This window comes from Abramis brama (assembly GCF_963993115.1).
Source record: "Abramis brama genome assembly, chromosome: 1".
Classification (NCBI taxonomy): domain Eukaryota; kingdom Metazoa; phylum Chordata; class Actinopteri; order Cypriniformes; family Leuciscidae; genus Abramis; species Abramis brama.
In genome coordinates, this window is record NC_139963.1 from 42,177,501 (window position 1) to 42,202,902 (window position 25,402).

Below are 25,402 nucleotides of genomic sequence, written 5' to 3' on the forward strand. Positions count from 1 at the left end.
TCCTCTAATGAAGCCGTTGATTGGATGCTTTCTTCATCTCAGCACGCCAGACTGCAAACGTTTCCTTCTTTTATACGTTTTAGACTTCTTAACTTAAGCAATTACTTATAAACCGTTAAAGACAGACATACTGTGAGCTCCAGGGTCGTTATTTGACGATATATGATTTGGTCCACATTATTTCAAATTATTTTTTTTAATAAGCATGTTTAGCAGCAACATTCCTGGTGAAAAACTGATTCTGTAAAGAAATCTCTTTAGCTCCGCCCACCCACATGAAGCACAGCGAAAACGACTTAAATATTTAAGCCAATAGTTATATTTATGCATCATTTGTATTTTGATTGTCATTCGCAATGCTTCATGGGATTGTTGTTCTTTCTCTGATTACATCTGTTATATACATAATCTTGTTCCTTTGTCTTTTTGTCAGATTTCAAATAGTTTATTGCTTCAAATCTAAGTTTATAATGTTGTGATTCACCTGATTGGTTCATGGCTTATAACACTATAACACTTTCCCTATGAGAAAAATGGGCAGGGAGTGTTCACTCTATAGCAGGACAAGTGGGTGTGGCTTAATATTCTGTCTCTCTTTAAAGGGACAGTGTGTCCAAAAATAAAAATTCTATCATCATTTACAACATGATAGCTTTGTGTGAGGAAAACGAACTGAAAATCTCATTTGATTTAAATACCGTGGAGATAGTTTAGCTAGGTTTTTAGGCCTGAAACTGCATGAAAAGTAAAACAATTATAAAAGCTGTAACTTTAGGAGTCATATGGACTAACTTCAGATACATTTATGGTGCTTTTTGTCATTTTTAGAGCTTGACAGACATTAATTTTTATTGTATGGAAACGAGCTCCTGCAACATTCTGTTAAACGTGGTTTGGATCAACATGAGGATGAGTAAATAATTATTCCTCTTACTTTCTTCCTCCTGTTGAAGACTTGTCTGTGGGCTAAAAGTAGGTCATCACCAAACCTGTTGCATTAGCCACGCGTGTCTATCTTCATTTCCCACTCTTTCTCTGGACCCTCCTCCTCCTCCTCCTTTTCCTCCTCCCTCCTCTGGGATTTTTTTCATTTGCAATTACAGTAATATATAACATCAGGCATTGGGAGATTTAGAGCTTTACCTTACATAACCCAGTGGATTTAACTTTAGGGCTTTGGTTTGACTCCAGCACTGCCTGTGCTCAGAAACAAATGGATACTCTATCTATATATATATATCATTCTGTCTGTCTTGTCTTTCTGTCTATCTGTTTGACTGTTGTTCTGTCTGTAGTTCTATCTATCTATCTATCTATCTATCTATCTATCTATCTATCTATCTATCTATCTATCTGTCTTTCTAACTCTCTGTCTGTCTATCTATCTATCTATCTATCTGTCTGTCTGTCTGTCTGTCTGTCTGTCTGTCTGTCTGTCTAACTCTCTGTCTGTCTGTCTGTCTGTCTGACTGTTGTTCTGTTTGTCGTTATATCTATCTATCTAGCTAGCCGTCTGTCTGTCTGTCTCTGTTGTTCTGTCTATCTGTCTGACTGACTGACTGTTGTTCTGTCTGTCTATCTGTCTATCTATCTCTGTTGGTCTGTCTGTCTGTTGTTCTGTCTGTCTTTCTGTCTAATACACTACAGTTCAAAAGTCTGGGGTTGGTAAGATTCTTTTTAATGTTTTTGACGTCGCTGTGACGTCGAAGTCATTAGTAAACATTGCAAGATGGCTATGGATGAACACCAGTTGTTTGAAACGGATTTGGCTTTTTATCTAAAAGAGGAACAGAAGACGGCGCTCGAATCGTTCCTTTGCAAGAAGGGCGTTTTTGCTGTTTTGCCGACCGGATACGCAAGAGTTTAATCTACCAGTTAGCTCCGCTGGTAGCTAAGCATATGGGGCTTGTTGTGATTGGTCGTAGTGTTATCCAATTGCGTTCATGTGTAACTTTGATGAAAGTTTTTGATCCACTTCTAATGTTGACTACTGTATATTGAATATATTGTAAAATGTAATTTATTCCTGTGATGAAAGCTGAATTTTCAGCATCATTACTCCAGTCTTCAGTGTCACATGATCCTCATCCTCAATTTCTTATTATTATCAATGTTATACACAGTTGTATGTGTGTGTGTGTGTGTGAAATGCATTATGGTTATGCAGCGAGAGTGTGTTGGCGTGTTCTTGTCCAGCAGTCAGCTCTTTTCTCCATTAGAGATGATTTGATGTGACTTTATTTGAGTGAGGTTGGCCGGTTTCTGCTCGCCCCACTACAGCCAGTTTGTGTTCCTGCGGCCCGCTGGTCCACCTGGCCAGAAACCACAGCTCAGTAAATCTCACATAACGAAGCGTTCCAACTAGCACCAATGTTGGCCAGAGACATAAGGGCAGAGAGCTAAAGAGAGCGATCTGACTGGTGCAGAAAGAGGGTGGGATATTAGCAGAGAAGAACGTATTCCAGAGTGTTTAGAGGAGACATCATGTCATTTGATTCAGCTTGTACACTCAAGAAGCATTTTAATTTATTTGAGGTCTCATGTATTCCAGCTCTGGGAGTTTTAAGATGTAAAGCTTCAGGGATTAGTTTAGTAAGAAGAGGATGAGGAGGAGGAGACGTGAGCGACAGGGGCCGCTGACTCGGTCAGAGGGATGTCAGGGCGGTCAGCGCAGAGATTAGGAGCGAGTGATGGAGACAGATAGAGGTCTTGCTTACATCAACTCAGTGCTCACGCAACCTGGAGATGAGTTTGGGTCTAGTTCAAGAGCAGGACCTCACGCTGCAAGACTGCAATCTCAAAGACACTGACACTGAAAAGCCTTTATCAATGCTTCTAATACATAAAGTTATACAAGTTATAACATTAATTAATGCTTTAGGTACCATGGACTAACAATAAACAAAATGTTTTGCAGAATTTATTCAACTTAGCAATGTTAATTTTTATTAACAATATTTACTTCATATATATATATATATATATATTTATGTATATATTTCAATTAATTTTCTCCATATGCAGTTTAAATTCAGTTCAAAGCCATGTATTAATCTTAATGTTTTATTTATTTTATAAATTATTATATATATTTTTTTTTTACATTTTATTACATTTTTAATCTGTCTGAGTGTCTATTTATATCTATATCTGCGTCTATATTTTAAAGTGCATATATTTATGCATTTCTTAATCTTACAATGTTATTTTTTATTTATTTATTTGATATATTTATATTGTGCACTATAATTTTTTACCTATCTGTCTGTCTATATTCATTACATTTAAATAAATGCACATTTTAATTCCGTTTGCATTGGAAAAAAAAAAGTTTGCAACCAACCAGCTCTGAGATGAATCTCAACATTGCAAACTTTGATTTGAAATGATAAACAACTAAAAAAAAGGTAAAAAATAAGGTAAAAATCGATTTAATCAGGGAATTATATGCTCATTTCTTGAAGCATTTCCATTGACGTATTTAACGATGGTACAATGTAAAACTCATGAATACAAGTCATTGACTATAGTATGAATATGAATTATCTTTGACTGGATCTCATTGAAGAATTGTGGGTAGTGTCAGTGAATTCAGCAATGATACATGACTTTTGGCTGACTTGCATTAATCATCATCATTTATCAACCTCAGTCCAGGAACCTATGGTAGGTCTCAAAAGATTTATGTAATCGATTTATAAAAAAAAAAAGAAAGAAAAAAAAGGTTTCTCTGGAGAAAAAATAATGAGATTTTTACTTGCATATCATTGCTGTTGCGTTATAGAAAAAAGAACGCGAATCGGTTCATTTTCAAACTATCGTTTGTCTTTGCAATTTTTTTTTTTCTTCATCAACATTTGTTTTAATTTTTCTCCTACTTATGGTGATGTTCTCTGCCTGGTTTGACGTTTCATGTTTTGCTTTTCATATTAATAGACCTCTGTTCAACCAAGAGACATAGTTGGGAGAAAGAAAAAAGAGGCATGAAAAAACAGAGGGAACTAGAGGAGAGCAGAGAGGGAGGAACAGGGTGGGAAGCCAGAAGTGAATCATGAACTAAGTGCATTTCCAACCTTTGCGATCGGATTTTTCCAGTCCATTTTCTCAGTGTCCGTGTCCTCTTCTCCAGCGTGTGTCCCTCCCGCGATACTCTCCGACTTTTACTGTCACAACATGTAAACTCTGCTTTTCATCATGGCATTTCTAATGAAACATTCTCCGTTTCTGATTAAGCTTCATAAAAATGAATAGCTCGCTCACTATTAATAATATTACTGCTTAATAATAATATGAAACAAAATGAAAATGGAGTATAAGAAATAATAATATCTAATAGTACTTTGAAATTGCAATCCTTGGTAACACTTAATTTGACATTGTCCTTGTTACATGTACTTGGTAAATGATGCATAATTACATGCAACTAACCCTAATCAAACCTAATTATATAGTAAGTAAAGGTTGTTAATTAATATTACTCAGTGCTTAAATGTGTAGTTATACTGTAACTAGGACATCTTAAAATAAGGTGCAACCCAATACTAATTTATGGCTTTCATAATTTCTTCACTTTTGTTTTATTTTGGTGCAAAACCACAGGGAGCCGTTAAAGCTTGGGAAGATGTTTTTTCTCAAAAGATTAATCGCGCGGGTCTAGTGTTATTGGAAAATAAATAACTTGAGTTACTTAGTTACTTCCTAACACTTTTACATTATGAAGTTTCTGTCAGCAGACAAGCTAGTGTTTTATTCTCATCAGAAGATACTTTGATCATGTGAACAATGCTATTTCTTAAAATCTTTGGCTAATTGGATCATAATTTCAGCTTGCAATAATTGTGTAGCACATTTGGCTCCGTTCCAAAATTCTATTCCGCAAAATTGCAGCCCAGAGAAAATTCCCATCGCTTTTCCCTCAAAATTAGTGCAGTAAATGGGTGAAAATCCGGCATATTCCACGTGGGCTTATAATGAACGGTGTAGCTCCTGAGTTTTTATGGCTTGTCAGTCTTGTTTAATTTCATTCATTCAGATCTCTGCTCGCACACATGCACGTCTCCCCGCATTTTCATCTGCTTTTCTGTTTCTGTCTTTCTGTCGCATCCCACTACCTATTTCTCTTTTTCTCCATCACTTTCCCTCACACCTCCTCTGCTTTTCCTGTTTTAGTCTCACCCCCTTGTCCTCCCATCTCTCTCTCTCTCTCTCTCTCTCTCTCTCTCTCTCTCTCTCTCTCTCTCTCTATCTCTTTCCAAAGCTGTTTTTCATAAAGCGTTGGCTGGAATGGCAGATCCCAGAGGCGTAGTGTGAAACACTAGACTCTGATGGAGCGAGAGCCAAACAGATGCAGACCCTCGTCTCAACATATACCTCAGCTCTCGCTCTCTCTCTCTCTCTATCTCTCTCACACACTCTCACTCTCTCTCTATCTCTCTATCTGTCTCTCTCCACACTGTCGACCTGCTCCCAAAGTTCCTTCTCCAGCAACTCTCTGTGCTTTTGTACCAAGTTAATCTAAAAGAATTGCTTGAGGTTTGTTACTTACGCACATTCGCTTTTCGCTGAGATTCAGTGTTTATTTCAGCCTAAAATATTTGAGACTGAATTGTCTCATCAGGCTGAGATTCTTAAAGGGACAGTTCATCTAAAAATGAAAATTCTGTTTGAATCTTCATGTCGCTCATAATGATTTTATGAATATGAGTGCAATGATTTTCATGATTTGTTTTATATGTAGAACACAATAAGCCATTAAATATGTGCCCTTTATCACACGATGAAAGTGAATGGTGACTTCGGCTTAAGACTAGATTTTCACTGAATCATGACTTGAATTCAGTCTTTTTCTTAGTGTAAAGCTATCAGAATATAGCGCACAAATCATATGGACATCTATAAGGTGCTTTTTCAATACTTTTTTTGTCAGATATGGATATTTTTGGCTGCAATCCTTATTAGTGCTACACGATTAATTGAAACAAATCCGAAAATCGTGATATGGCTTAGTGCGATTATGACTGGGATTTAATGAAATGAGTAAATGCACTTTTAAACCTGCTTTTGTCAACAATAATGAAGCTTGAAGAGCTCCCTGCAGTCTTTCACCAAAAAAAAAGATTGTTTAATTTTTGAAAATGAAGAAATCACGATAACTATTAGCATTGTAATTTAAAAAATTATTATTATTATTATATTGGTATTTTTTTCTTAAATACTATATTTTACAGTGAAATATTACAATATCTATATTTTTATTTTGTAAAGTTTTTATTTTGTAGTAGTAGTAGTAATAATAATAATATTTATAATCATTTTCTTAAATAGACTTATTTTACAGTGAATACTTACAATATCTATATTTTTGTTTAATGTTCTTTAGTAATAATTATTATTATTATCATTATCATATTGATATATGAAGAGTTCAGATGCAAAAGCCTCTAAGTGCCATCTGAAATTTTCCTCTAGAATGATCATTTTTATAAAACTTGTATATTTAAGTTAAGTAATTTCACTTAAATGACAATTAATAGGTGATTTGCATTGCCATTTAAGTGAAATTGCTGAACTTAAATATACGAGCTTGATAAAAATTATCATTCTAGAAGAAAATTTCAGATGGCACTTAGAGGCTTTTGCATCTGATCTCTTCATATATTCACAAATGTGTAGCCCAACAAACAAGCACATTAAACCTTGAGCTTTTTTTCTAAGTCACTTTATAAATCAGTTGCAATTTTTATCAGATCAATTGCAATTAGTTTTTTCCCCTGGTCCCTGTCCACTATCATTAAATGTACAAGAGCATTTTTAGCAAGATGAGGCGAGGTGTTTGGGAGGACGACCGTGATGGATCTTCTGGGTCTGGTCTGAGGTGTTTCCTCCTGTGGGATTCTGTTTCCTCTCAGCGAGCGCACGCACTGCCAGCGTTCCTCATTCCTGCGAGACAGACGGAGAGATTTAACCTGGTGTTTATGACCGGGATGAGTTTGACGCATGACCTCCTGACACAGGATCTGATTTAATATTCTCTTATCGTGGAGGTGGCGTCCTGATGAACGAGCTGAGAGCATTAACGTCTTATCTGCTCCAACAGGCCCCGAGACAGATGAGATACAGGCTTAACTCTGCACCGACAGAGACCGGATTAGATCACGCTAGTTCAGGTTTATGAGTGGATTGATAGATGATGGAAATCTATTAGCTTGAGCGTGGGATCGATGGTAAGCGGCTAAAAGCTTAAACGCGCAGATCTCCTTAAATGACCTTAAAGACACTCGTGGGAACAAAAACTTGTTTTTTTTTCTTCTCATTCACAACCCATTTTATTTCCATAGTGTGAAGTATTTTTAGATTAGAACATGATTTGGGTTATTTTATTATTAAATGCAACAAGCTTTACACTTAAGAAAGTAAATGGGGTTAATTTTAGTTTCAGGTGTAGTTTCTCCTCATAGACCGACTGGGAGAAATATCCCGTTCTCACATTCCTACATGCGGGACATGAAGAGGTCCGTCTGCTGTTGGGTTGTGTGTTTTTCTCATGGTGCTGTGTATCAGTAATGTGTGTAGGATAGGGGGAAATGTAACAGAAGGAAGTGTGCGTGTGTGTGTGTGCAGGCCTGGCTGTCACTCGAGGCTTTTAAAGAAAATAGAGAGTCTAGACATGTTTATTTGTTCGCCCTATCAGATCATGAGATAATGCTCGGACATATGAACTGGTGGTGAGTTTCTTTCACACACTCTGTTGCTTCCTCATTTCCTCATAAGTTGTCTCACTATAGCGCCATCTGCAGGTTGGATGTCTCCTCTCACAGAGACTTAAAGGCTGCAGATGATTTCAAAAATAACTATTTGTTGCTTTATGTTTAAGTTTTTGTTTTACTTTGTGTTATTTTATTTTATTTCAGTTTCAGAAAATGCTTTTATTTCTGTAATTTTCATCTTAATTTTAGATTTAGTATTTGAAAAAACTGTAGATTAACTAATTGAAAGCAGTGTTATTTTAGTATTATTTATATATGATTATAATATTTATTAACATTAAGAATTTTTCAGTTTTAGTAATTGTAGTACTTTTATTTCAGTTAGTTGTCAGCATTTCTAATTTTCATTTCAATGTTTTTCATCTAATATTTACATTTTTTAAATATGTTCATTAATTATTCATTTTATACTATATATTTTAAAATGTATCATTTTATAACTATAACAACACTATTAGTAAATGAGTTCTAGTTCCATATATTTTATGAGTTATAGTTTTGTTAGTTAGCAATAGTGTAAATTTATTCAGATTTGCACCCTAAATGAGATCTCCATTATCAGAAAAATACACTTCTGAACAGTGTTGGGGAAATGCTTTACTATATTGCGTTACTCCCTAAAAAGTGACTAATTGTGTTACTTGGTTACTTTTTGTGGAAAGTAATGTGTTGAGTTACTTTTTCTCACCTGAACTGGGCTTGTTTGTTTGCGTTTTATTAAAAATAAAAAAGGTTTTTGCAAATGTAAAGGCCCTTTAACATCAGAAGTGAAATGAATAAGCCTCAGGCTGAAGGAAATGCCAATTCACTCCTGTACATTAGTGAGCACAACTCAAACAAGCCTTTCAGCTGTGCTGCCATTCTAGATCGCAGAAGAAGAGGACATGAGCAGAAAGTTCAACACACGTGATTTTTTTGTGTCATTTTTGCTTATTCGTATGGTTGAATTGGATCATTGAAGGTCCGCAGCAAAGACATTGGTTAATAAAGTGAGATTAAATGCATAAAGTACATTTTTATTATTTAACATACTTAATTATTGAAGGTTTGTGTAAAATTCTGATTTTGCAATTCACTGTTTTTATTAATTTCGTGGAATACACCACGCACACAACGCCTCTGAACTTACGATTTCTCTCAACATGGGGACAGGAGAGCTGTCAGTCAAACAAAGTAACTTGCATTACTTATTTGAAAAAGTAACTCTGACGTTTTGTTGTAAATTTAAAAGTAATGCATTACTTTACTAGTTACTTGAAAAAAGCAATCTGATTGTGTACCCCAAACACGAATTCTGAATTTAAAACATGCTCAGAAATGTATTCAAAAGAGAGTTTGCACTTTAAATGCCTTTAATGTAGTGAGCTACTTGTTTCAGTACAGTAGCTTGTAGTGCAGCTAACAACTAGTCTAATAGGGTGACTGTAGTTTAACTATTCCTTCATGCTACAGTCGTATCCCACGCTCCTCTCTCTCTCACACTATCTCTCTCTGTCTCTTTCTGCCATTCAGACGCTCATTAGCTGAAATAAGCACATGCGCTCTTTAACAGCCGGTCCTTTATGTGTTTGTGTGTAGTTTTACAGCGCTTGTAAAACACCTCCACTCAGTTTGGAGTGATTATCTGTGCGTTTACCAGCCCAAATAAATCCAGCGAGGGTTTTCAGCTGCTGGAGTGTTTTTGCTCTGGATTTCATGGTTTTGATTGTGCAGAAGCGAGACTGGCCCTGCACTTTGTTTCGGTTGTGTTGTTGCTCTCTTTTGGGCCGGTTTGTTATTGAGATGCTGCCTGCGCTGGAATACATTTCAGAGAAATGGTGTGTGAATGGTACTTTATAGTGTGTGCATTGTGTAATGGTGTCGTGAAGAGGGAAGACCTCACATGAAAACCAGATGGACGTCCTGAAACAAAGAGAGAGTAGAGTAGTCTCGGCATTAAGCCTGGTCCACTTTACATCTTATTCTGGTCAAAAAGCGTCCATTTACACGGGAAGAGAGCGTCTGATTGACATGTGAATCGACCAACTACAATGTGTGTTTCTTAATGTGCGTTTGGAGTGTGATTTACTGCTTGTTTATCGTTTTTCTAAAGCACTCTTCATACTGAATTTATTAATTTTTTTCTAAATGACACTTCACTTTCATTTGTTAACACAAGACATCTGTAGTTTCATGATGTCGGTTTTCTAAGGTGGGAATGTCTGTTGTCTGAATGTGGCCGTTATAAAAGGTCATGTGAACTGGATACTTTTACATTAATTCACATTAATTTATATCATTTTATTTGTAAATATATACCAATCATTTAAAAAAAAATCCTTAAGTGGCCCCTATATGTATTGGTATGTATGTATGTATGTGTGTTGTGTTGTGTTGTGTGTGTGTGTGTGTGTGTGTGTGTGTGTGTGTGTGTGCGTGCATGCGATTTAATTCAATTAATTAATCAAATTAATAGCACATCAGATTTGGCTGACAAATTATCCCCAAAATATAATAATTTAACACATTATTGTGTTAAATGAGAAAAGCATCAAATAGACATTACAAAACATAGCTTTAGACATTTTTTTCTTCTTTTTGATTCAACAGAATTTATTGTACATAAACTGTTAGGCTTCAGTGGCCATGAGAGTGAGTAAATTACAGAATTTTCATTTTTTGGTCAACTATACTTTTAATGGGCTTTTTATTCATATGGAAATATGAAATCAATTTTTTTAATGAATCGATACTCTAAATAAGAAACTAAAACTGCCAGTAGGTGGCGGTAAATGTCTCAATGAGCAAGTCATTGAATCATTCATTCGATTCGATTCATTCAGAAATGAAGTAAACGGCTCTCTTTATGAATGAGCCGTTGAATCATTGCTTGATTCACTCAAAACAAGGATTCATTCAGAAACGAAACACCATTGTGTGTTGCTCAGAGACGCACAACAGTTATTTGGCTTTTTATTTTTGTTGGCAAAATTGAGCAAAAACAGACAATATTATGTCTAAAATATAACACTTCTTATATCAGTATCACATTTGCACTCTTGCTATTCGGAACAAAAACATCACTCGTGTGAAATTTTGCTCGTTGCTCGTGTGATATTGCTACATCATGATTAGGGCTGGGACAATAAATCGATGCATCATGAATGGAGAAATGATTCAGGATCGATTCTGAGATTTTCCGAATGCACCGCAATTCTCTCTCGAATTGATTCTGAGCTTAGTTTTTAACAGCAGATGGCGCTGCGTGCTTTAGAAACAGCCGTACTGTCGTACACATCGCTAGAACCTTCTATAAAATAATCATTCATGAAGTTCAAAAAGATAGAAGTGAATTACAAGGCTGTTTGCAGTGGGCTGTTTACATTAATCTCGTGTCATAAAAGCATTCTGAGGTGCAAGTGCATTCTCAGACTCAGACGAACACATGAGCGCTCCTCCTCATGAGCATTTGAGCGTCCGGTTAATAGCTAGCTTACAACGCCAGAGTCGATTCAAGAGAAAATGGCGATGCATTCGGAAAATATTGGAATCGATCCTCGAATCGTGATGCAGTGATTTATTGTCCCAGCCCTGATCATGATTAAAATTTGAGACAAAAACTAATACAGGGGCATTTTTGCCCTGAGATCTTAAACTTGGCACGTTCTATAGGCTTCATCATCACACAGGGAGCTGTTGCCCCGCTTTATGTTCGTCATCAAATTCGTTATTCATTATTTTTTCCATTACTTAAATGAACGTGTTAAATCGACAGCCCTAATAATATTATATTTGTTATGCACACACACATTATATATATTATATATAATAACGTCTTTGCCTAAACTTCAGTGTTTGCTCTTTTTGACTATGGTTTTGGATGCTCTCGCTGCTTGCTTCATTCTGCTTTCAATCCCACAATCCCCTGCGTCAGCAATAGAGAAAGAATTGAAGACACGCACGCATAAGGTCAGGGTGTGATGGCGTGTGTTATATTGTGGTCGTAGCCCCGCTCTCGCTCTGTTGCGTTCACTCCATCATGCAAGAACAGACCAACTCTCTCTGATCTCAGCCAACACGTCTCTCTTTCGCTCTTCCTTCTACACTCCCCCTGCTCCACTTTCTTGGCAAGGTCCGACGTTCCCACAGCTCAGCCACGTCTCTCTCCCTGTCTGTCTCTCCCTCTCTCGGTTTCAATCTCTCTTTTTGGCGAAACTGGCCTCACATGATCCACGCACACACGCTCATATCATCCTCATATCTTTTATACTCTGATATACAAGCTGACTTGTTAGCATACTTCACATACTTCAGCCTGTAAACAATCATCCCAGAACCCCATTATTTCAGGTTGCGCCTGATTTGTAGTTTCTGAAACCGTTTTTCTGTGATTATGAATCTCTCGCATGAAAACAGTCTTCCAAACAGCACAGACATACTTAGAAAGTTATCATTTATTAGTGGTGTGTGCTGCTAAGGCAAGAATCACTATACTTCAGGTTCATACTTGGTGTTAGTGATCTGGAAAAAAAAAACCCTAACGCTAAGTATACAACTTTCATGCATAATTCATAGCATGACAGATGTGAATTAAATCTCAAGTCATGTGTTTGTTGAGTACAGGTGTGCTGTTCTTTTTTTTTTAAACAATCGGATGTGATATTTTCAGATTATAAAACAAGCAGGAAATTCCTAGACACTAAAAACACGCTCAATTACTTTAGTGACCATTTGACAGTGTCACATTTTCTTCAAAAAGAGTTGTTTAGAAATAATCTGTTATATGAATATTAAAGCCTGCATTAAAGAATAATACATACTGCATGGTACCATTTAAAAGTGGGTATGATTATTATTATTTTTTTCTTTTTTTTAAAAGAAATTTTTATTTTTATTTAGGAAGGACACATTAAATTGATCAAAAGTGCCAGTAAAGACATTTATATATATATATATATATATATATAAAGATTTCCATTTCAAATAAATGATGTTCTTTTGAACTTTACATTAATGTTAATTGATGATAATTCTGGAAGAGAAGAAAAATATATCATGGTTTACACAATAATATTGTTGCAGCACATTGATAATTGATAATAATGGAAATGTTTCTTGATCATCAAATCATCATATCAGAATGATTTCTGAAGGATCATGTGACACTGAAGACTGGAGAAATTATGCTGAAAATTCAGCTTTGATCACAGGAATAAATTACATTTTAAAAATATATTAATATAGAAAACATGTATTTTAAATTGTAATAATATTGCACAATTTCACTGTTTTTACTGTATTTTGATCAAATAAATGCACCCTTGGTGAGCATAAGAGAATTCTCTCAAAAAAGTATTACCGGCCCCAACTGTATAGTGTATCTTTGGAGATCAAAAGAAAGCAAACATTATAGAAAGTTGTTTAAATTCTCTCTGAGGTGTAGCACGTCATCTTTTTCCCTAGCTCACCGGCAGGTCGTTTCAGTGTGACCACATGTTTTACTCTAAATAAAAGTACGTTTCTTTCAGGCCAACATTTACCTTCCTGAGGTCAGCAAACCCTGTTTTCCTGTGTCCTTCGCTCCCTGGTGGCCGCTGAGAGTTACTGCACCCCTCCACACTCAGATTTCATCACAATCACCACTGTGATACTATTTGCACCCCAGACGTTGCATTCGCACACGCTGATGTGTTCTGCATTTATAAGTGGCAGTGTTTGCATCGATGTAAATACAGATGGAAGTTTTAAATGCTAAATTGGGGCGACGACACTGAAATCACAGCATGCAAAACACCCACGGAGAGATGCGTCCGTGTGTGTGTGTGTGTGTTATCGCTCTCCTTTAGGCTCAGTTCTGCATGAGTAGTAAATGGATTAGATTACGATAAGGTGTGTGTGTGTGTGTATGTGTGTGTGTCTTTGATGTGTGTACATAGTAAATGTATAGATTAGATGTTGGCCGTTATCCTCTGAGAGCGGCAGACTGTGTCTATCTGTGCCAGCTGCTTGGTTACATCTCTCTAATCAGACGAGAAGAGGACAGAACATGAAAGAGATGGGCGGCATGCCAACTTTCTCTCGCTCTGTTTTTCTCTCTCTTTTTTCTCCTTTTTTTTTTTCCATTTCCAGTTTTTCAGTTCTCAGCCATACCGTGTGTCCAGGCTTCTTTTGCGTTAAAGCTGCTGTTGTGAACGTCTCTATTCCCCCTCCCCGCTCTGGTTCTCACCGTCTTTCTGTGCACCGGGTGTGTAGTTGGCACGGAGCGGGCACAGACGGGCACACAGATGGGCAGCGGGCGATGCAGGGCAGATCCCTACACACCTGCTCCTCTTTGGCATGACCCAGACCAGACAAACACACACACACACATGCGTAAACAGAAACGTAGAGAATCTACATTTGTGTGTCCGTAAACAGAACGTGCGCAAGGGCCTTAAAGGAACAGCTCACCCGAAAATGAAAACACTGTCGTCATTCACTTACCCTTATGATGTTCCAAAACAGTCTTGTTGTTGCTAAATACAACTAAAACTTAAAAAAAAAAGTTTATTTAATTAAAGCTGAAATATATTATAATATAAATATTAGCTGAAACATTTGAATGAAAATGAGAAATGTTGCATTGCAACTAAATTAAATAAAATAAGTTGAAGTAATATGCTAAAACGAAAAACTGAAATAAAAAATAATTTAAGGCTGAATGGGAATATAAAAAGAAATCAAAACTAATAAAAATGACAAAAGCACAAATATTACTAAAACTAAAATGAAAATAAATATTTTCATGTATGAATAAATAAACATTTTATACTAGTTTAAATTGGTGCACCGTATACTAATAACTTATAATATTTGGAAAATACTTGGTTTATATAAATAATTTTCTAGTCATAATAATTTATTTAAAATAAAAAAATAAATAAAAGGTAATTCAATATAGTAATAAATATAATAACATACAAATAATACTAAAATAATATTGCTGTTAATTTTTTAATCTGCAACACTGATGATTTTTTTGGGGGGGAAAGCATTTTCTTAAGCTGTAATAAAAAAAGAAACTTAAGAAATATTCAGGAAACAGGTTATATCTTTTTTTTTCTTCTTTTTTTTTTCAATAGAATTGGATGGTGACCAAAAGCACTATACATTAAAGCACCATAAAAAGTGTTCATATGGCTCATACTGTATGTCAAAAATTAGGTTTCAAAAGACTTCATATAGAGTAAAAGCCTTTTAATGGCATCTTACCACATTTACTTTCAGTGTGTGGAAAAGTGCAGCGTGAACGCTCTACCAAACATCTCCTTTTAATGTCCACGAAAGAAAGTTAAATGTGTTTGGAATCACATGAGGGCGAGTAAACAATGACCAAATTTTCATTTTTGAGTGAACTATCCCTTTAAACTATCCTCTAACTTATACATGTACAGCCATCATGCAATGCTCAATATGCAATATGTGTGGCCAGCGATTGCATCGACAACATTCACACACTCACCCAAGCGCATACAAATGCACATACGTGCTCACAGACGTGTGTGCCAGAGGAAACACAAATCCATGCCCAGTTTTTCACCGTAATACCCGTGTGCATATGCACGCGCATACATGCTCGCACACACACACACTTACATGCAAACTCCAAACACACCTGCCACTTTTACACGTTCCCATTTCATATCCGCTCCCCGTGAGCGTTCACATACATATTAATCTAGAAGCATACACAGGGCCGGGGGGGTCCGGAGCAGGTATAGACCCCCTTTAAAAGCACAAGCTGCCTGATTTCATTCGCTGCAGGGGCTGCTGGGAAACGCAGGGCTGAGGGGGCGCGGGCACAGGATGGAGTGTGCTTTCATAAGATAGGAAATGAATAAATAAGTGCCGGTGGAGGGGGGCAAATACTCAAATAAAGTCCAATAAAAGAGCTCAGAGAACATCTGTGTGGGATCGCCGTGGGGATTAGGAGGGTTTGGAACATTTTAAGCGCATTACGGATTAAAAAAAAAGGTCAGAATGTTTAGCAACATACCGATAAACCTCTTAAGCAAAACCCAATTGGAAAAGCTGTGCTGCCTCTTCATTCTGCACCGTTGTGTGTGTGTGCATATGTGTGTGTACCTAGGGTGTGGAGGCGTGTGCATTGGGGTTTTGTTTTTTTCAGGGAAATGCATTGCACATTTTCATGCGGTATACATTTTCCACGTATTTGTCATCAAAAGCCTTGACGTTTGAATCCAGGGGATCTAACATGTCTCTCCAACTAAAACACACACACACTGAGAAAGAGAGAGAGGTAATGTTTTCTCTTTAGGGTAAAGATAAATTTGGACCAATTTCACTTAAAGTTAAGTCAAAGTTGACCCTTTTACTTTCTTATTTTACTTTTTGTGCTTTTGTACTTTTTGTTGGCTTTTTGTGCACATACTTTTTGCGTTCAAAAGTTTGGGGTCAGATTATAAGTTATATTTTAGTAATCTTTCATCGAAATGTAATCAGTTCAGATGAGTTCAGTTTAGAGGCTCCGCCTCTAAAACAACTTTGCTTTCCAGTTGATGTCATGTTTTTTTTATGTTGCAGATTGTTTTAGAGTTGTTGCTAAGAGTTCAATTGAACTATAAAACCCTCATACAGAAACAAATTGTTGAACCATTTGTGGTAGTACTTTATAATAATATTTGCTAGTAGTATTTGAAGTAATATTCAATAAACGAGTGTGTTTAGTTGGGAAGCGCTAGTTAGGATGCCATGTGGATTTTTAGCGTAGATGCTTTGGTGTTTTGCGTGATTATTGAGTGATTAAAGTAACATTACAGATGGCACAGGTTGAGTTAAGTGTCAAAGTTGAATATTCAGGGTTAGGGGTTTGTTTAGTTCACTAACACAAACTTTGAGAAACAAAGTGATGCCTTTGCGAAAACATTTTGAAGATCCTAGGTCAAACCCATTAAGTTTACCTCTACAAAAGGCAGAACAAACCAAAATGGTGAATATAATAACAAATATGTCTTTGCTCTCACAAGCACAGTCATTTATGAATATGTGCATGCTAAATTAATCAATTAGACGTCGTCTTGTAAGAAATGGGTGTGTGAATGATCAGCACTTGCTGTTTAGGGATGGTAATAGTTTTAAATACCCTGTCAAACAATCGTTTTCAATTTTAAACTTACTGGAGAAGTGCTTTTTCATTGTAAAGACACTTTTGTAATGTTAAAACCCCATTGCCACTGTGTGTGTATGTGTCGCGCAGTATCTTTGGCATGGTGTGTTCAGGGGTCCTTTGACTGTGTGTGCTGGGAAGATAAGGATTAGCATGAACATTGTTGGATGCAGTAGCATGTGTGTGTGTCTGTGTGTGTGTGGTTGCATGCTGATAACAGTGTTGATTGGACTCCATAGGCTGGAGTCTGTGCTCTAATAATGGACAGTCTCTCCTTTGTGTGTTTGAGTTTTGATGATCTGGCCCCCTGCTCATCCACGCTTTGTCTGTGCCCAATAGCGCGGCCTCTCTCATTCACTGGCGTCCAGTTCTGCATAGTGAGCTTCACTAATGTGCCATGTAATTGGATTGGAGGTCATCCGAGACGTCTCCTTAAGCTGCGCTCATACTTCCACACCACCAGAGGGCGCCAATCAATTCGGAATATAGCTGTTCTGAATTCACACAATCCATTGGTAGCCATTATTTTGTTTTGGTATTTAGTTCTGTGTTCAAAATTGCCCTCTATACACTCATTCACTATTCCCTACATTACTCCACTAATATGGTCCATTTGAAAGAGTGAATGAAAACGAGCGAGTGAATTCAGAGACTGTGTCATCTGGTCAGATGTGGGAAGTCATTCGGCACACCCCTCAAACTGTTTCAAACGGTGCATTTTGGGTATTCTCTAGCGTTGAGTGTACATCAGTTGTACACTCATTATTGTGGGATAGACTAAGTGCACTCGATAAGGTCCACTATGTTTTCGGGAACACCACTGCAAATGTCTGTCCCCTCAAATAGTGCCCTTTTTAAGGGTGTATGGGGCGTTTTCAGACACAGCCAATGATTCTGATTAGAATCCAATTTACATTATAGAATGCAGTGAAATGTGATCATTACCGGCCTGCACATGGCTGCCGGTAATGATAAATCATTAAATAAAAATAAAAATTGATATTGATAAAAATAAAACATTTTTTACATTTATTTTTACAGATTTTTAGGAGTTAAGTTTTTTTAGGGGGACTCAGGTGAAAGACGGGGACTGAACTACTGTATATCATGCTACCACTAAAGTAGTTTTTGTAAGCATTTTTATAATATATAACATTTAAAATGAGATTGGATGAGTAAATTAAAGGGCTTTACATCCAACTGGGTCTGCTAAAGCACCTTTACTGACGTGTCAGCTCACGGTATCAACTCACAGTATCAGCATCTGCGAACAAAAAGCGATATTTTTCCCCGTCAATTAGCATTTAGCACAAGTAGCTGAAAATAACCTTCATTTGCGAGCCTTTTAGCGTATAGTGTGTTGGATGAGAGTTTTTCTCTCTGTGAGAGGAGTGTGTGTCTGTGTGTGGGTGCTTTTGTAAGCTAGCTGGAATGCTCTGGTACCGCCAATGCTAAGATGGCTGCCAAGCACTAAGATGGCTGCCAGGATTCCATACAACAACAGCAGCAAGCGAAGGGGTGCGAGAGAGAGAAAAGAAGGAAAGAGGGGGCTGACGCATTTGTTTTTTCCTTCGTAACGTATAGTGTTGTTTTTTTAAACCACATTCTGTTGATGCACGTAATTAGTGGTGCATGCTAAGGCTAAACACCACTACTGCTATTTCTCATACTTTGAACAAATTCAAGCCATATATTGAGACCAGAATATGGGCTAGTAAGCGCACACCCAGAACCCCCCTAGCAACTAGCAAACATGCTAAAAACACTTAAATAACATAAGTATGATTGGCTGAAGAGGTGACTTAAGTATCAATGCTCAGCAGAGACATGGAAAGGCCAAAGTAACCAAGTGACATCCTTCTGAGGGTCTATAGTTAGTCAAAACCACGGTGCATATAGAAAAAAGGGGTTAGTGAGTCTTGGCCAACTCAAACAGCCGCAGGGGTCTGGTCTCTCTCCAAGATCACTATACTTTCTAAGATAAAAAGCCTACGGAGACATTGTCAAAACAACTCGATGGCTGCACACCAGCCTTTGTCTACATCTTATGAGCTATACGGCAGAGTTGGGTTTCACCAGGCTGCTCTCGGATGTGTATTTTGCAGATTTATATTTCAGATTAGCAGCGCAACTTCAAGCCTAAAATGGACTAGCCTAAAGTGTGTGTCGCTGTGTTTTTACTCGCTAGAAGACAAAAAAACAACAACTGTAGACCCGGCTGACCAAGTCCTGAAGTGTTTTTTTAACACACCTGGGGTCTGTGTTGCCGGGCTAAAGATCTTGTTTCATGGTCGAAAGACTGTTTTGTGGTTTTATGACTTCATTTTGATATTATTATATTAAAATAATACAATATAATTTATTATGTTATATATTTATTATATTATTTATTCACCTAGGCAGAATTTGATTCTGAAAGCAATGTAATTTGAGGTATTATTCGAGTACTTTACAGGTTTGTTTACTCACCAATCCAAGGCTATCAGCAATAGTAATTGTAATGTGACAAACCTACACTACTGTTTAAAAGTTTGCTGTCAGAATGATTAAATTATTTTTTTTAAAGAAATGGGACACATTAAATCGATCATAAGTGTAAAGAAAGGCATTTATAATGTTACAAAATATTTCTATTTCAAGTAAATGCTGTTCTTTTGAACTTTCTATGCAGCAAAGAATCCTGAAAAAAAGCATTACAATTTCCAAAAAATATTAAGCAGCACAACTGTTTTCAACATTGATAATAGTTAGAAATGTTTATTGAGCATCAAATCATCATATTAGAATGATTTCTGAAGGATCATGTGACACTGAAGACTGGAGTAATGGGGCAGAAAATACAGCTTTGATCACAGGAATAAACTACATTTGACAATATATTAACATAGAAAACAATTATTTTGAATTGCTATAATATTTTGCAATATTACAGTTTTGCTGTATGTATTTTTGATCAAATAAATGCAGCCTTGGTGAACATAAAAGACGACTTTCAGAAACATCAAAGATTCACACCGACCACAAACTTTTGATCGATAGTGTATGACAAGTCAAATTCCAACTAACAAGACAGAACATCAGATTTCATGTATAAAGGTCCAAAACTTTCCTGAATATCATGTAAATGATCCAGAACCAGAGCACATTTTGCATGTCTCATTTCCAGCTGCGTCGCCTCAGCGCTACATTGAATGTGTGCTGGCAGAGAATATTCTGAATGTTCTACATCTGCTAATTGATTCTGGCACCTTTGGACTGAACCCAGACGTCCCATGTTTAATCGGCTCTCTTTCTTCCCTCCTTCCTTTCTCTCTCTCTCTTTCTCTTTCTGTCGGCTTTGCAGAATCTGGACAATCGGATAACTCCAACCAACAAGGAGAAGCAGACATCAAGCCTCCGCCCAATGGTGTGTCAAGCACGACGAAAATCTCACACACACACACACACACACACACACACACACACACACATGTCTGGTTTACTATCTTTGTGGGGACTCTCCATAGACTTAATGGTTTTTATACTGTACAAACGGTATATTCTATCTCCTTACACTAACCCTACCCCTAAACCTACCCATCACAGGAAACTTTCTGCATTTTTACATTTCCAAAAAAACTCATTCTGTATGATTTATAAGCTTGTTTACCCATGGGGACCTCTATTTAGGTCCCCACTGTGACACGAGTCCCCATGAGTCTGTGTGCATTCAGGTTGAAGTCCCCACCGGGATAGAAAAACAGGTACACACACACACACACACACACACACACACACACACACACACACACACACACACACACACACACGTACACGTCTATTGCCAGACGACACAGAAATTAAAGTCTGCATTTAATTAAAACTTCACTTAAAGGTGCCTGGAAGAACCAAAAAGGGGTTCTTGGTTCCCCCTAGAACCGTTATGTGAAACAATCTTAAAAGAACCACACTGAAGAAAAATGCAAATTCCATTTAGTAAGACAAATCTATTTTATAGGTTGATTGAACTATATGATGGCAAATACTTATTATTCGGAATTAGTTTGTTTTTTTCTCCTGTTGTAGTGTTTGTTGTATAGAAGTAACTCTTTATAATCTTGTCAGTTTGCTAAACAAAGTGAAACACAAGTTAGACAAACTAAGAAAGTTCTGCTTTGCTTAAAAAGCTTGTTGAACTTGGATCCACAAGTAAAAAAACGTTAGTCTGTTGAACTTACTATATTATGTTGGTTGAAATAGCAGACTAGCTTTAATTGTTAAGTTGATAAAAAACAACACATTTCCCATAAGTTGAGTATGCTCAGTCCTCAAGTTTGAGTTTTCTCAATTTCAGATTTTTTTTACAGTGCATTTTTGTAGTGATTTTAATAATCTAAAGAATCTTTTCCACTGCAAAGAACATTTTCTACTATGGAAAGTTTCTTAATGGAACCATAATGGAAATAAAGAACCTTTAGTTTTAGGAGTTCTCATGTCTTTCCAAACCCATGACTTTCTTCTGTGGAACACAAAAGGAGATGTTAGGTAGAAGGGGTCTCATTGCCCACTTCCATAAGGTTAGTGTCAACGTTCTGCTAAAGTTCATCTTTTTGCTCAACTTTGTTTTCCATAGAAGATAGAAAGTTTTAAACTGACATATAACGTGATTAAATACTGCTGGATTTTATTTTTATTTTTATTTTAGATGTGCTATTCCTTTAAAAACTCCACAAATAACTTTTAATTCTCTACTAGTTCTTTAGAAAATCATCTAGATGCTTGGGCCTTAAAGTTCCTGGAACTGTAAACACTAATCTGAAGAACCTATAATGAAACATCAAGAACTATGAAATTAACTCAAGATTCCTACACTCTGAAAAATATAGGTTCTTTATTGACAGTATGGTTCCACGTAGAACCTAATTGAACCACAAAGGTTCTTTCTGAAAAGGACATAGCCTTTGTGGTTCTGTTAGGTTCTACGTGGAACCATAATGCAGATTAAAAAAAACAACAACCTTATTTTAAAGTTATTTGTAGTTCTTTAGATTTTTAAAATGTTCTATACACTAAAAAATGGTTCTTTTACAGACTGTTCACTGTATGGTTCTTCTATGACAGCGCCATATTAACCCCTTATTTATTCACCCCCCCCCCCCCCCAAAATGGTTCTTCTAGAGGGTTCTTTCTTTGCTGAACATAAAATTCTGCACAAAATAAAAATAAATAGAAAAAACCTGATTGTTTAGAAAGCAGTCTGCTTGAATCTTCTAAACTCTCATCTGATGTCGTCTGATTAGTTAATCTGATGAATGCCAAGCTCTGGTTAGCACTGGTTGAATCGGCATGATGAAATCCCTGCGCTAATCATCGTGTCAGTCACCATATTCCACTCCAGCCAGTCGACAGATGGATCTGTGGGTGAGCCGCTCTCCACAGACGCACAAATACGGGGCGATTGATACTGTACGGCGGTTTATTTACGTTAGTAAAGTCACATGCACACCATGACTTTCTCTCGCCGCGAGAGTGCGCTGAAGCGATTTCCATCAGAGTTTATTATAGTACAGTGTTGCTATGTCGGCTGTGACGGAGAATGGTGAAACGCTTATAAATCACTCCGTGATTGGCTGATGGGAACCACATGGCTGTGGCGCGGGCGACACTGAGCTCATGCGCTGGCCTCGCTGCGGTTAACCGGCACACACACACACACAGGCGCTGACCTCAGCCAGCACTACAGATGGGTGTGGAAGCATGGCTCATTCACCCGTTTTGCCCACACACACAAAAGTACATATTGAAATCCCATATGCACAGCAAAAGCAAATACGTTTGTATATTTGTATGCAGCGTCTCACACACACACACACACTTCGGCTGAAAACACACTCTTGAGTGTGACATAAAGCATTTTTAGTGTCCTCATTAAGCTTTAGTGGAGATTGGAGCGCTGGGTTGGAGTTTAACCATAAGTACAGGGTAGCCTGTTATTCCTTCGAGATGGGGAACATGTGCCAGCCGATGACTGTAATTATATGCTCTCGGCCTTTTTATGACAATTGAGCCGTGTTTATTTTGTGTGTGCGTGTGTTTGACAGGTGCAGATGAGTAAATATGGGTTTTTCCCATATTTGTTGCTGTAGTGTGTTTTCATTCTCTCTCTCTCTCTCTCTCTCTCTCTCTCTCTCTCTCTCTCTCTCTCTCTCTCTCTCTCTCCAGGGCACTTGAGTTTCCAGGACTGCTTCGTGACGTCAGGCGTGTGGAACGTGGCGGAGCTGGTCCGTGTGTCACAGAGTAAGTCACATGAGCTGCAGCTTTCTCATCAACAGCCATCACTCTTAAATATCAACATTTTATTATTTATTATTATAAATACTTAAAATCACACACACACACACACACACACACACACAAAAAAAATTCAATTGTAACATACTAATTAAACAGCAAAAAGCTAATAAAATAAAATGTACACTTATATATTACAGACAAAAGTAGGGTTCTGTGTTAGTTTATGTTAAAATGTAATTTATTCCTGTGACTTCAGTGTCACATTATCCTTCAGAAATCATGCTAATATGATTATTTGATGATCAAGCATTATTTCTTATTATTATCAATGTTGAAAACAGTTTTGCTGCTTTATATTTTATGGAAACACTGACATTTTTTCATGATTCTTTGATGAATAGAAAGTTCAAAAGAACAGCAATAGAAATAGAAATCTTTTGTAACATTGTTAATGTCTTCACTGACAAGGTTTTTATAGACTCGCGTCACTGGAGAAGCATGTCATGAGAACAGCGATGGATGATGGGATTGATTTATCTGACTTCTCTCTGTCTGCATCTAATTCAGCACCAGTTGCCACAGCATCCGGACCCAACTTCTCTCTGGCCGACCTTGACAGTCCTGGATACTACAACATCAACCTGGGTCGCCGCTCCATTACGTCCACGCCATCCACCAGGTGCGCGCGCACACACACACTCACTCGCGCACGCACACACACACACACTCACGCACACACATTTTCCTATGCCAGATGTTATACATTTTTGGGTGCCAATTACCAAATAAAAGGGGGTTCCATGCAAGAGACCACTATGCTAAAATGTAAAAGTTAAAATGTTTAATGTGTTTTAATGTATACATTTATTTTATCATTATTTATTTAAAAAAAAAAAGTCATGATTTCTGATCAATCTTTAGAAAGATAAAATGAAACAGTAATATACATTTCTTTAAATTTTAACATATTTATTTTATTTATTTAATAATTACTATTCTTACAACAATATTAGTAAAATTATTATTATTTTTTTACTTAAAAATGAAAGATGTTTTTTTCCCCATATAAATATTTCAAATTAACTGGAGGGCTAGAATATAATTTTTTTCATAACATCGGATGTTATGCATAAAAAACCTGCAGAATTATAGAGCAACATTTAGAATTTTGGTGGCATTTTTGGTTAATTTCTGTCTCTATACTAATAAACTCTTGCATGCTTTAAAACAGCTTTACAAGTCGATCCGTCTCTGGTTTAGTAGCTTTAAAGGGTTAGTTCACCCAAAAATGAAAATTCTGTCAGTAATTACTCACCCTCATGTTGTTCCAACCGCGTAAGACCTTCGTTCATCTTCGGAACACAAATTAAGATATTTTTGATGAAAACTGAGCCCTGTCTCACTCCTCCATAGGCTGCTATGTGACCGAAACTTGCTGGCCTAGAAAAGTTATTAAAGAGATCGTTAATATAGTCCAAGTGACTCCAGTGGCTCAATCTTAAGTATATCAAGCGACGAGAATACTTTTTGTGCGCAAAAACAAACAAAAATAACAACTTTATTCCACTATTCATTTCCTTCTCTCTGGACCTCTAGTTGGTTCGCGTAGTGTTTTTGCGCAGCGCGTCTGTGTTACACGTCACCACGTAGGCTCACTATTGGCCGACGCCGGTCATGTGTGTGATGCGTGATGACGTGCAACACAGACGCGCAGCGCAAAAACACTACGAGGCCCAGAGAGAAGGAAATGAATAGTGGAATAAAGTTGTTATTTTTGTTTGTTTTTGCGCACAAAAAGTATTCTCGTCGCTTGATATACTTAAGATTGAGCCACTGGAGTCACTTGGACTATATTAACGATCTCTTTAATAACTTTTCTGGGCCAGCAAGTTTCGGTCACATAGCAGCCTATGGAGGAGTGAGACAACTCTCAGATTTAATCAAAAATATCTTAATTTGTGTTCCGAAGATGAACGAAGGTCTTACGCGGTTGGAACAACATGAGGGTGAGTAATTACTGACAGAATTTTCATTTTTGGGTGAACTAACCCTTTAATGCATGTTGGCAGCACTCACACGTTCTTGCTTTCCTCTTTGTCCATATATATATTTCTGTCTCTTTTCTCTGCTGCTCTCAGCTGTGTCTGCTCGATTGCTGTCATTGTTGTCTCTTTACCTTTCTCTTCTCCTGTCCCTTCTCTCTCGTCTTGTCGTCATG

The 25,402-nt window shown here is 37.0% G+C and overlaps 1 protein-coding gene across 43 annotated transcripts in view; it reads left to right on the top strand.

Moving 5' to 3' along the window:
• The window catches only part of nfixb (nuclear factor I/Xb), a 171,966-nt gene that overhangs the window by 114,925 nt on the left and 31,639 nt on the right, over positions 1-25,402 (top strand). For all 43 annotated transcript variants that reach the window (XM_084128571.1, XM_084128574.1, XM_084128582.1 and 40 more), the window contains 3 exons: positions 20,255-20,317; positions 23,113-23,187; positions 23,752-23,863. In XM_084128571.1, coding sequence (XP_083984697.1) covers positions 20,255-20,317; positions 23,113-23,187; positions 23,752-23,863 — 250 coding nt within the window. The remainder of the gene's footprint in view (positions 1-20,254; positions 20,318-23,112; positions 23,188-23,751; positions 23,864-25,402) is intronic.